At 40.7% G+C, this 14,163-nt stretch overlaps 1 protein-coding gene across 2 annotated transcripts in view; it reads right to left on the bottom strand.

Moving 5' to 3' along the window:
- Window positions 1-3,786: 3,786 nt before the first annotated feature.
- The window catches only part of Bem46 (abhydrolase domain containing 13-like protein Bem46), a 103,768-nt gene continuing 93,391 nt past the window's right edge, over window positions 3,787-14,163 (bottom strand). The window contains exons 6-7 of one of the 2 annotated variants that reach the window (XM_071661101.1): window positions 7,761-7,973; window positions 3,787-7,227 (exon numbers count right to left, since the gene is read on the bottom strand). In XM_071661101.1, the coding sequence (XP_071517202.1) occupies window positions 7,153-7,227; window positions 7,761-7,973 (288 nt within the window). In that variant the 3' untranslated portion in view covers window positions 3,787-7,152. The remainder of the gene's footprint in view (window positions 7,228-7,760; window positions 7,974-14,163) is intronic. The other variant, XM_071661100.1, reaches the window with a different exon arrangement.

Here is a 14,163-nt window from a genome sequence, read left to right as displayed (position 1 = left end):
GGTGAGGGTATTCCCTCAAAGGCCCAGTCCTCTGTTCTTAATGCTACCTCGCTAATGCGGGAAATGGCGAATAGTTTAAAAGAAGAAAAAAGAAATATATATATATCCCTGGGGATAGGGGAGAAAGAATACTTCCCACGTATTCCCTGCGTGTCGTAGAAGGCGACTAAAAGGGGAGGGAGCGGGGGGCTGGAAATCCTCCCCTCTCGTTTTTTTTTCATTTTTCCAAAAGAAGGAACAGAGAACGAGGCCAGGTGAGGATATTCTCTCAGAGGCCCAGTCCTCTGTTCTTAACGCTACCTTGCTAATGCGGGAAATGGCGAATAGTATGAAAGAAAAAGAAATATATATATATATATAAACACCCACATAAGCACATATACATACACATGTGCAGACATTACAGACATACATGTACATATCCATACCCATTTTTGCTCTCTGAGATAAGGTGAGAACATTATCTTGGAGAGCAAAATGGGTATGTTTAAAGGAATAGTGGTTCCAACAATGCTTTTTTGTTGTGAGGCATGGGCTATAGATAGGGTTGTGTGGAGGAGAGTAGATGTGTTGGAAATGAAATGTTTGAGGACAATATGTGGTGTGAGGTGGTTTGATTAAGTAATGAAAGGGTAAGAGAGATGTCGTAATAAAAAGAGTGTGGTTGAGAGAGCAGAAGAGGGTGTGTAGAAATGGTTTGGTCACATGGAGAGAATGAGTGAGGAAAGATTGACAAAGAGGATATAAGTGTCAGAGGTACAAGGAACGAGAAGTGGGAGACCAAATTGGAGGTGGAAGGATAGAGTGAAAAAGATTTTGAGCGATCGGGGCCTGAACATAAAGGAGGGTGAAAAGCGTGCAAGGAATAGAGTGAATTGGAACGATGTGGTATACTAGGGTCGACATGCTGTCAATGGATTGAACCAGGGCATGTGAAGCATCTGGGGTAAACCATGGAAAGTTCTGTGGGGCCTGGATGTGGAAAGGGAGCCGTGGTTTTGGTGCATTACGTGTGAAAACTGGAGACAGAGTGTGAACGAATGTGGCCGTTTTTGTCTTTTCCTGGTGCTACCTCATGGGAGGGGATGCTACTTCATGTGTGGCGGGGTGGTGATGGGAATGAATGAAGGCAGCAAGTATGAATATGTACATGTGTTTATATGTATATGTCTGTGTATGTACATGAACATATATGTTAAAATGTATAGGTATGTATATGTGTGTGTGGGGGTATTTATGTATATACATGCGTATGTGGGTAGGTTGGGCCATTCTTTTGTCTGTTTCCTGGCACTACCTCGCTAAAGCGAAAGACAGCGATTGAGTATAATAAAGATAAACCATGGAAACTTTTGTGGGGCCTGGATGAGGGAAGAAAGCTGTGGTTTCAGTGCATAACACATGACAGATAAAGACTGAGTGTGAACGAATGTGGCCTGTTGTCTTTTCCTAGCACTACCTTGTGTACGTGTGGGGGTGGGGGTACCATTTCATGAGTGGTGGAGTGGCGATGGAAATGGATGAAGGCAGCAAGTATGAATATGTACATGTGTATAAATGTATATGTATGTATATGTTGAAATGTATACGTATGTATATGTGCACATGTGGATGTTTATGTATATATATGTATGTGGGTGGGTTAGGCCATTCTTTTGTCTGTTTCCTTGTGCTACCTTGCTAACATGGGAGACAGCGACTAGGTATAATAAAATAAATAAAAAAAATAATATACAAATATATATATATACATTATCATCAATATCATTTTCATCATCGTAATTTTCATTTACATTGTCATAACAATTATCATAAATATCACACAGTCCCAGGATCCCTTTAATGGAAATAAGGCAGCTTCAAACTGCACTCCATATAAGAACAAGGAAATGATGGAATTCTTTGGAGCAAGAACTTAACCTCGTCAATGAGACCGTACTCCTTTCCATCCAATGATGATGATCCAGCCTCCCAGAAAGGATAATTCTTACTCAATATGCACCCCTTGGAGGCAAAGTCCCTTAGTATCCTCTACAAACAATTCATCTGCTTCACCCTACACCATGCCCCACTGGTTCATCATTCACCATGTCAAAAGCAAATATAATGAAACTGCAAACCACAAAAATCAGAACACTCATAATAATGACTGGTTTCCTAGCAACCACAAACATTCAACTCCTACACAACAAAACAAAGACCCTCCTTTTACAATCCTACCTCAATATACTTAATATACATGGTACAAGAGTCTTTGCAATAACACTGGACCCTTCCCATCAAATGCTAATCTCCCACAAACCTCCAAGTAAGAATAAAAAGCCTACCCATGCTTCACACTTCAAACAATCCTTACTCACATCCCCTCCCCCACCCACCAAAAAAAAGAAAAAAAAAGACCCATCATCAAGTACTAAACAACCATTCTACCAACTAAATCTTGAACACCACTCCACCAGACCTTTACTTCTCAGAAACTACATTCCCTACACATATATGAGTCACACTTTCTTGCCTGCAGTCTCGACAACATTACAAACATCATATCACCAAATCTCAAAACCCCTTGTGCCTGAGATGCAAATTCCATTCTGAAAACACTGAGCACTTACTCCCAACTTGTCCTGCACTCTTCACACAGATATGTACACAACATCACTTCGGTCCTTACCTATGTTCTCACTTGGTGTATGTGAATGGCTTCCTGAGCACTACGCAAGAGCTTTAAGGATGGTTTACTTGTGCTGGAGGGTAAAAGCAGATGCTACCAGACTGTACCTGCACTGGGTTACACTGAGTCAAAAATCGCCTTTGCTGTGGTTATATAGTTATCAATGGGTAAAAAGGAACTTCCAGCTCCAAAGAAGTTCATAGTTTCCCTGCTCCTGACTGGAGAAAAGCCTTGAAGCTGGAAGAGCTCAATAAAAATGATACGAAAGGTATCCCACATATACATGGGTGTTACTGGACTCTGCTTAATAAGATCACTTTGCAAACAAAAGTCACCTTTGGAGAGGTTGTATTCATTATCAGTTAAGAAATGGGATCACAGTCTCATGAAAGAATCTCTCATTCCAAAGGATTTCATCATTTCTCTTTTAATGGAAGTAGCACAGCAACTCCTAGAAAAGGTCCCAGAATAATTCAAGACCCTTGCAAGAAAGGGGTCCAGGAGTAATCGTAATCATATACACACACACACACACACACACACACATATATATATATATATATATATATATATATATATATATATATATAGGTGTTATTTGGTGTATGTATGACTCATGGTGAGGTGCCTGAGGATTGGCGGAATGCGTGCATGGTGCCACTGTACAAAGGCAAAGGGGATAAGAGTGAGTGCTCAAATTACAGAGGTATAAGTTTGTTGAGTATTCCTGGTAAATTGTATGGGAGGGTATTGATTGAGAGGGTGAAGGCATGTACAGAGCATCAGATTGGGGAAGGGCAGTGTGGTTTCAGAAGTGGTAGAGGATGTGTGGATCAGGTGTTTGCTTTGAAGAATGTATGTGAGAAATACTTAGAAAAGCAAAGGGATTTGTATGTAGCATTTATGGATCTGGAGAAGGCATATGATAGAGTTGATAGAGATGCTCTGTGGAAGGTATTAAGAATATATGGTGTGGGAGGCAAGTTGTTAGAAGCAGTGAAAAGTTTTTATCGAGGATGTAAGGCATGTGTACGTGTAGGAAGAGAGGAAAGTGATTGGTTCTCAGTGAATGTAGGTTTGCGGCAGGGGTGTGTGATGTCTCCATGGTTGTTTAATTTGTTTATGGATGGGGTTGTTAGGGAGGTGAATGCAAGAGTTTTGGAAAGAGGGGCAAGTATGAAGTGTGTTGTGGATGAGAGAGCTTGGGAAGTGAGTCAGTTGTTGTTCGCTGATGATACAGCGCTGGTGGCTGATTCATGTGAGAAACTGCAGAAGATTGGTGACTGAGTTTGGTAAAGTGTGTGAAAGAAGAAAGTTAAGAGTAAATGTGAATAAGAGCAAGGTTATTAGGTACAGTAGGGTTGAGGGTCAAGTCAATTGGGAGGTAAGTTTGAATGGAGAAAAACTGGAGGAAGTAAAGTGTTTTAGATATCTGGGAGTGGATCTGGCAGCGGATGGAACCATGGAAGCGGAAGTGGATCATAGGGTGGGGGAGGGGGCGAAAATCCTGGGAGCCTTGAAGAATGTGTGGAAGTAGAGAACATTATCTCGGAAAGCAAAAATGGTTATGTTTGAAGGAATAGTGGTTCCAACAATGTTGTATGGTTGCGAGGCATGGGCTATGGATAGAGTTGTGCGCAGGAGGGTGGATGTGCTGGAAATGAGATGTTTGAGGACAATGTGTGGTGTGAGGTGGTTTGATCGAGTAAGTAACGTAAGGGTAAGAGAGATGTGTGGAAATAAAAAGAGCGTGGTTGAGAGAGCAGAAGAGGGTGTTTTGAAATGGTTTGGGCACATGGAGAGAATGAGTGAGGAAAGATTGACCAAGAGGATATATGTGTCAGAGGTGGAGGGAACGAGGAGAAGAGGGAGACCAAATTGGAGGTGGAAAGATGGAGTGAAAAAGATTTTGTGTGATCGGGGCCTGAACATGCAGGAGGGTGAAAGGAGGGCAAGGAATAGAGTGAATTGGAGCGATGTGGTATACCGGGGTTGACGTGCTGTCAGTGGATTGAATCAGGGCATGTGAAGCGTCTGGGATAAACCATGGAAAGCTGTGCAGGTATGTATATTTGCGTGTGTGGACGTATGTATATACATGTGTATGGGGGTGGGTTGGGCCATTTCTTTCGTCTGTTTCCTTGCGCTACCTTGCAAACGCAGGAGATAGCGACAAAGCAAAAAAAAAAAAAAAAAAAATGTGTGTGTGTGTGTATATGAGTGGATGGGCCCTTCTTCATCTATTTCCTAGCATTACCTCACTGACACGGGAAACATCGTTTAAGTATAATGAAAATTAATATATAAATAAAATATATATAGGGTTGATAGAGATACTTTGTGGAAGGTTTTAAGAGTAAATGGTGTGAGAGGTAAGTTGCTAAAAGCAGTGAAAAGTTTTTACTAAGGATGTAAGGCATGTGTGTGAGTAGAAAGAGAGGAAAGTGATTTGTTCCCAGTGAATGTTGGTTTGTGGCAAGGGTGCATGATGTCTCCATGGCTCTTTGATTTGTTTATGGATGGGGTGGTTAGAGGGGTGAATGAAAGAGTTTTGGAGAGAGGGGCAGGTATGCAGTATGTTCTGGATGAGAGGGCTTGGGAAGAGTCAGTTGTTGTTCGCTGATGATACATCATTGGTGGCTGATTCATGTGAGAAACTGCAGATTTTGGTAACTGAGTTTGGTAAAGTGTGCAAAAGGAGAAAGTTGAGAGCAAATGTGAATAAGAGCAAGGATATCAAGTTCGGTAGAGTGGAAGGACAACTCAATTGGGAGGTAAGTTTGAATGGAGAAAAAGTGGAGGAAGTGAAGTGTTTTAGATATATGGGAGTGGACTTAGCAGCGGATGGAATCATGGAAGTGGAAGTGAGTCACAGGGCGGGGAAGGGGGCAAAAGTTCTGGGAGCGTTGGAGAATGTGTGGGAGGCGAAAATATTATTTCGGAGAGCAAAAATCGGTGTGTTTGAAGGAATAGTGGTTCCAGCAATGTTATATGGTTATATGGTTGCGAGGCGGAGAAGGGTGCATGTGTTGGAAATGAAATGTATGAGGACAATATGTAGTGTGAGGTGGTCTGATCAAGTAAGTAATGTATTGGTAAGAGAGATGTGTGGTAATAAAAAGAGTGTGGTTGAGAGAGCAGAAGGGGTGTGTTGAAATGGTTTGGTCATATGGAGAATGAGTGAGGAAAGATTGACAAAGAGGATATATGTGTCAGAGGTGGAGGGAACAAGGAGAAGCGGGAGACCAAATTGGAGGTGGAAGAATGGAGTGAAAAAGATTTTGAGCGATGAGGGCCTGAACATACAGGAAGGTGAAAGGAGTGCAAGGAATAGAGTGAATTAGAATGATGTGGTATATTAAGGTCGATGTGCTGTCAATGAATTGAACCAGGGCATGTGAAGTGTCTAGGGTAAACCATGGAAAGGTTTGTGGGGCCTGGATGTGGAAAGGTAGCTGTAGTTTCACTGCATTACACATGACAGCTAGAGACTGATTGTGAACGAATGTGGCCTTTTTGTCTTTTCCTGGTGCTACCTCGCGTACATGCAGGGGGAGGGGGTTGTCATTTCATGTGTGGCGGGGTGGCGACGGGAATGAATAAGGGCAGACAATATGAATTATGTACACGTGTATATATGTATATGTCTGTGTGTGTATATATATATGTATACGTTGAGATGTATAGGTATGTATAAGTGCATGTGTGGACATGTATGTACATAAATGTGTATGTGGGTGGGTTGGGTCATTCTTTCATCTGTTTCCCCGCGCTACCTCACTAACGCTCGAGACAGCGACAAAGTATGATAAATATAAATAAAATATACATATATGTATATGAGCGGTTGGGCCATTCTTCGTCTGTTTCCTTGCGCTGCCTCGCTGACACAGGAAACAGCGATTAAGTATAATAAACAAAATATAAATATACTGTGAATCACAGAGACATCTTTTCAGGTATCTTACGCATGGCAGTTACAGGTTTCAATCTTCTTTTAATTTGTTTTACTCAGAGATTCAACAGTCCAGAGATGAATCTCATGAATTTTGTATTAATAAAACAATTATCCCTTTTCTTTTTTTGTCTTGACACAATCGGAACAAATTCATCCATCATATTTGAAAAATGTCACTAACATTTTTCAAAAACACAGACTTACTTTCATCTGCATTACTTCAGCACACTGGTGTATTCACTCACTTAAAGTTCAGTCAGTAGTATTCAATCCCTTGTGTTACAGTATCAAGAAAGTCACTTATCCTTTTTTCTGGTATAGAAATCTGTCTTTAACATGAAGAAATAAAAAAAAAAAATCAATTTCAGTGGAAAATGAAATGAAGGTGGTTACTTTGACAGCAAAAACCCATATCTGACCAAATTTGGCATCAAACTCAGAAATACAGAAATGTATATCTGGAGCTGTTTCCAAGTTTCTAAAAACATAATTCAACATCTACCACCTTATACACAGGAGGATGCTAGAGAGTCTCAGGTTCAGAGAAACATACTACGCCCGGGTGTAAAACAGGTGGCTGCGTGTTCCTCTTGAACACCTGGAAAGGATGACAGGAATAAACACAGCAAGAAATTCTAGGCACATATTTTCATTATGGAAATCTATAATCATGTCTTATACATCATTCAGGATCAAAGATGATTGTATAAACTGTATACTCAAGCTCATAATTCAGGATGAGTGACAATTATGATAAATGATACAAAACAAAAGTCATTTGATCAAAACATTTTTGTTGCACTCTAGTTTTTTCTCAAAATAATGATGATCTGTTTTCAACATAGAACTTATCAGTACCCTAGGGTTAGGACTGTTCACAGATCCATCTTTCCCATGTAGAGAGAGAATGCTTATCTATCTCCCTATCTAAACCTGATTTTTTTTATGGCAAAAATGGTTCAAAAATATCCAGGTTATAAAAAACTGTAATTAAAGACTATATGTTATAGTTAAAAAATTCATGTAGTCATCATTTCTCTACTTTTACCACATGAAATTTGGTGGCAGCAGTTCACATGAAATGACTATGCATGATAACAATATCTAATATCCTCAACTGACATGACCTACCTCATCTAGGAAATGAGCCAGGACTTGATAGTAGCCTGGGCATTTCCAAGTTTCGTTATGTGAGCCTTGGGTGAACTGCATTAGACGTTTTGCTGGTGAAGCACAACAATGGTATAATTCCATCATCATACGTGGAGGTACCAAAGAATCAGCTTGGCCTGAGAGGAATAATGTTGGCACTACCACTCGGCACATTTTGTATTTAGACAGGTACTGTTGAAACAGAGAATAAACAGACTAAATAATTGGTTTGATATTCATAATAGATATACAAAAATGCCTGCCATCATTTAGCATTACCTATGCATGTATATAACCATCTGAAAACATGAGAAATACTAGCTTGACAATCATTGCAGATTCTCAATCACAACAATAAGGAAAACAAAAATGTACAGCTTACAGATAGTTTCAAACCTTTCAAGTGTAAGTACTATTGAGAGTAATACTTTGTTAGTAGGTTACCCCCAAAACAAACACAAACAAACTATTCATTGCTGAGAGAATTACTCCATAAGGCTTGATCCAATGTGATCACTGTGGTTAAGTTCTATCAATGTCCATTAGCTATGCTTTGTGAATTGTTCAAAAGTTGTTTTATGATGCCAAACACATTTCAGTATTCTGGAATGACTAAAAGCCTCTACTCTACATACCAGCTACCAAACTATCTACTTTTTACAACAGAACATACCTCCAACACATCACATCGTAATATTTCCATCCGGCCAACACAGGTCTAGAACCTTCTTGTACATTCTCTCATGACTGAATAATTGATACAAAATATAACTTAAAAATAAATAAATAAATAAATAAATAAATAAAAACAATACTCAGTGAAAACAATTTGAAAAAGAAATCATTTTGTTCTTGCTGTGCCATGCAAAATGGTAGAGGGCTACTTAATCAAAATGATTTTCAATGACAATATGACAATACTGTGTGATTAGAATACAATCATATACCCATTCCACTTCTTCAAATTTTCTTATGATCAAGTGTCCAAGTATTCAAGCAGAGGAATCTAAGATACTAAAGTTCAAACGTGGGAGTTTAGATGTTACTGAACTTAATATTAGTTAAAAAAAATTAATAAAGCGCATTTTGTAAGCATTTCATAAGGTAAGATTATGCAGAATGTATCTAAGCATTATTGTGAAGACCTAACTTTATTAGGTAAAAAATGGATAAGTGGCCAATCATGCAATATGCCCTAATTTGCATTACCTCCATCATTTTCACCTTTTTTTGCTTTGTCGCTGTCTCCCGCGTTAGCAAGGAAGCGCAAGGAAACAGACGAAAGAATGGCCCAACCCACCAACATACACATGTATATACATACACGTCCACACACACAAATATACATACCTATACATCTCAACGTATACATATATATACACACACAGACATATACATATATATATATATTTTTTTTTTTTTGCTTTGTCGCTGTCTCCCGCGTTTGCGAGGTAGCGCAAGGAAACAGATGAAAGAAATGGCCCAACCCACCCCCATACACATGTATATACATACGTCCACACACGCAAATAAACATACCTACACAGCTTTCCATGGTTTACCCCAGACGCTTCACATGCCCTGATTCAATCCACTGACAGCACGTCAACCCCGGTAAACCACATCGATCCAATTCACTCTATTCTTTGCCCTCCTTTCACCCTCCTGATGTTCAGGCCCCGATCACACAAAATCTTTTTCACTCCATCTTTCCACCTCCAATTTGGACTCCCACTTCTCCTCGTTCCCTCCACCTCCGACACATATATCCTCTTGGTCAATCTTTCCTCACTCATTCTCTCCATGTGCCCAAACCATTTCAAAACACCCTCTTCTGCTCTCTCAACCACGCTCTTTTTATTTTCACACATCTCTCTTACCCTTACGTTACTTACTCGATCAAACCACCTCACACCACACATTGTCCTCAAACATCTCATTTCCAGAACATCCATCCTCCTGCGCACAACTCTATCCATAGCCCACGCCTCGCAACCATACAACATTGTTGGAACCACTATTCCTTCAAACATACCCATTTTTGCTTTCCGAGATAATGTTCTTGACTTCCACACATTCTTCAAGGCTCCCAGAATTTTCGCCCCCTTCCCCATCCTATGATCCACTTCCGCTTCCATGGTTCCATCCGCTGCCAGATCCACTCCCAGATATCTAAAACACTTTACTTCCTCCAGTTTTTCTCCATTCAAACTTACCTCCCAATTGACTTGACCCTCAACCCTACTGTACCTAATAACCTTGCTCTTATTCACATTTACTCTTAACTTTCTTCTTTCACACACTTTACCAAACTCAGTCACCAGCCTCTGCAGTTTCTCACATGCATCAGCCACCAGCGCTGTACCATCAGCGAACAACAACTGGCTCACTTCCCAAGCTCTCTCATCCCCAACAGACTTCATACTTGCCCCTCTTTCCAAAACTCTTGCATTCACCTCCCTAACAACCCCATCCATAAACAAATTAAACAACCATGGAGACATCACACACCCTTGCCGCAAACCTACATTCACTGAGAACCAATCACTTTCCTCTCTTCCTACATGTACACATGCCTTACATCCTCGATAAAACCTTTTCACTGCTTCTAACAACTTGCCTCCCACACCATATATTCTTAATACCTTCCACAGAGCATCTCTATCAACTCTATCATATGCCTTCTCCAGATCCATAAATGCTACATACAAATCCCTTTGCTTTTCTAAGTATTTCTCACATACATTCTTCAAAGCAAACACCTGATTCACACATCCTCTACCACTTCTGAAACCGCACTGCTCTTCCCCAATCTGATGCTCTGTACATGCCTTCACCCTCTCAATCAATACCCTCCCATATAATTTACCAGGAATACTCAACAAACTTATACCTCTTATACATACATACACATGTACATAATTCATACTGTCTGCCTTTATTCATTCCCATCGCCACCCTGCCACACATGAAATAACAACCCCCTCCCCCCGCATGTGAGCGAGGTAGCGCTAGGAAAAGACAACAAAGGCCACATTCGTTCACACTCAGTCTCTCGCTGTCCTGTATAATGCACTCAAACCACAGCTCCCTTTCCACATCCAGGCCCCACAGAACTTTCCATGGTTTACCCCAGATGCTTCACATGCCCTGGTTCAATCCACTGACAGCACGTCGACCCCGGTATACCACATTGTTCCAATTCACTCTAATCCTTGCACACCTTTCACCCTCCTGCATGTTCAGCCCCTGATCACTCAAAATCTTTTTCACTCCATCTTTCCACCTCCAATTTGGTCTCCCACTTCTCGTTCCCTCCACCTCTGCCACATATATCCTCTTGGTCAATCTTTCCTCACTCATTCTCTCCATGTGACCAAACCATTTCAAAACACCCTCTTCTGCTCTCTCAACCACACTCTTTTTATCAACACACATCTCTCTTACCCTTTCATTACTTACTTGATCAAACCACCTCACACCACATATTGTCCTCAAACATCTCATTTCCAGCACAATCACCCTCCTCCGCACAACTTCTATGTATAGCCCACGCCTCACAACCATATAACATTGTTATAACCTCTACTCCTTCAAACATACCCATTTTTGCTTTCCGAGATAATGTTCTAGACTTCCACACATTCTTCAACGCTCCCAGAACTTTCGCCCCCTCCCCCACCCTATGATTCATTTCCACTTCCATGGTTCCATCCACTGCCAAATCCACTCCCAGATATCTAAAACAATTCACTTCCTCCAGTTTATCTCCATTCAAACTTACCTCTCAACTGACTTGTCCCTCAACCCTACTGTACCTAATAACCTTGCTCTTATTCATATTTACTCTCAGCTTTCTTCTTTCACACACTTTACCAAACTCAGTCACCAGCTTCTGCAGTTTCTCACACGAATCAGCCACCAGTGCTGTATCATCAGCGAACAACTGACTCACTTCCCAAGCTCTCTTGTCCACAACAGACTGCATACTTGCCCCTCTTTCCAAAACTCTTGCATTCACCTCCCTAACAACCCTATCCATAAACAAATTAAACAACCATGGAGACATCACACACCCCTGCCACAAACCAACATTCACTGAAAACCAATCACTTTCCTCTCTTCCTACACTTACACATGCCTTACATCCTCGATAAAAACTTTTCACTGCTTCTAACAACTTGCCTCCCACACCATATATTCGTAATACCTTCCACAGAGCATCTCTATCAGCTCTATCATATGCCTTCTCCAGATCCATAAATGCTACAAACAAATCCATTTGCTTTTCTAAGTATTTCTCACATACATTCTAAAAAGCAAACACCTGGTCCACATATCCTCTACCACTTCTGAAACCACACTGCTCTTCCCCAATCTGATGCTCTGTACATGCCTTCACCCTCTCAATCAATACCCTCCCACATAATTTCCCAGGAATACTCAACAAACTTATACCTCTGTAATATGAGCACTCACTTTTATCCCCTTTGCCTTTGTACAATGGCACTATGCAAGCATTCCTCCAATCCTCAGGCACCTCACCACAAGTCATACATACATTAAGTAACCTTACCAACCAGTCAACAATACATTTTTATCTAATGTCCAATAATCAAGGATATTTGGACTGCAAAAAAACTTTCTATAGCACAGAATTTTCTGAAATGAAAACAAAAGAATTACTTTTGAGTTTTAAGAGAGACTACCCAGTTATGAGTACCCTTGACAAGATCATTTTGTGAAGTAGAATCAGTGTGCTGCTTTTGCTGGGTACCCTGCATGCTTTTCAATGCTGCTGTTCTCTGTTCCAACACTTTTTACATAGCTGTCAATCCTCTGATCATTCAAAACAGCCCTTAGTAATTTTCCCAGTCTCCTCTTGAAGAACTCACCACTCACTCTTGTACATTTTTCTTATTCTGTTGGGAATAACACTTTAGAGTCTCTCCACCCAACTTCCTCAAATATTTTCCTTTGGTGCCTTGTTTATATATTCTATGGAATTCTTATTGCTTTAACTATTCTGTTTCTTTCAAACTGTGAAGTTTCATATCCTCGTCATTTTCTCAATTCCTGCAACTTCTTGTTATGTATACATCATTTATTTCATTATTTAGTAAATTCACATTCAGTAAATGTGAATAAGAGCAAGGTTCAGTAGGGTTGAGGGAGGAGTCTATTGGGATATAAGTTTGAAAGGAGAAAGGTTGGAGGAAGTGAAGTGTTTTAGATATCTGGGAGTGGACTTGGCAGCAATGGAACCATGGAAGTGGAAGGGGGTAACAGGGTGGGGGGAGGGGGTGAAGGTTCTGGGAGCAATGAAGAATGTGTGGAAGGAGAGAACGTTATATTGGAGAGCAAAAATGGGCATGTTCGAAGGGATAGTAGTTGCGAGGCATGGGCTATACATAGGGTTATATGGAAGAGGGTGGATGTGTTGGAAATGAAATGTGTGAAGGCAATGTGTGATGTGAAGTGGTTTGATCGAGTAAGAAATGAAAGAGTAAGAGAGATGTGTGGAAATTTAAAGAGGGTGTGTTGAAATGGTTTGCGAATATGGAGAAAATGAGTGAGGAAAGGTTGACAAAGAGGATATATGTGTCAGAGATGGAGGGAACAAGGAGAAGCGGGAGACCAATTTGGAGGTGGAAGGATGGAGTGAAAAAGATTTTGAGTGATCAGGGCCTGAACATAAAGGAGGGTGAGAGGCGTGCAAGGAATAGAGTGAATTGGAACGATGTGGTATACTGGGGTCAACATGCTGTCCATGGACTAACCAGGGCATGTGAAACATCTGGGGTTAACATGGAAAGGTCTGTGAGGACTGGATGTGGATAGGAAGTTGTGGTTTTGGTGCATTACACATGACAACTAGAGACTGAGTGTGAATGATGTGGCCTTTCTGTCTGATTTCCTAGCACTACCTCGATGAAGTGGGGGACAGCGATGCTATTTCCTGCGAGGCAGGGTAGTGAAAGGAATGGATGAAGGCAAGGAAGTATGAATATGTTCATGTGTATATATGTATATGTCTGTGTATGTGTATGTATATGTGTGTATATGGGCATTTATGTACGTGTGTGTACGTGTTTGTTAGTAGTTTTGATGCACGAGACTGGGTTATAGTGATGGATGATTTGAATGCAAAGGTGAGTAGTGTGGCAGTTGAGGGACTAGTTGATGTACATGGGGTGTTCAGTGTTGTAAATGGAAATGGTAAGGAGCTTGTAGACTCATGTGCTGAAAAAGGACTGGTGATTGAGAATACCTGGTTTAAAAAGAGAGATATACATAAGTATACGTATGTAAGTAGGAGAGATGGCCAGAGAACATTACTGGATTACATGTTAACTGACAGGCTTGTGGCATGAGAAACGTG

The sequence above is a fragment of the Panulirus ornatus genome, chromosome 73 (genome assembly GCF_036320965.1).
Source record: "Panulirus ornatus isolate Po-2019 chromosome 73, ASM3632096v1, whole genome shotgun sequence".
Taxonomy (NCBI): Eukaryota; Metazoa; Arthropoda; class Malacostraca; order Decapoda; family Palinuridae; genus Panulirus; species Panulirus ornatus.
The sequence above is the reverse complement of the archived record's forward strand: the minus strand, read 5'-3'. Positions and strand labels throughout refer to the sequence as shown.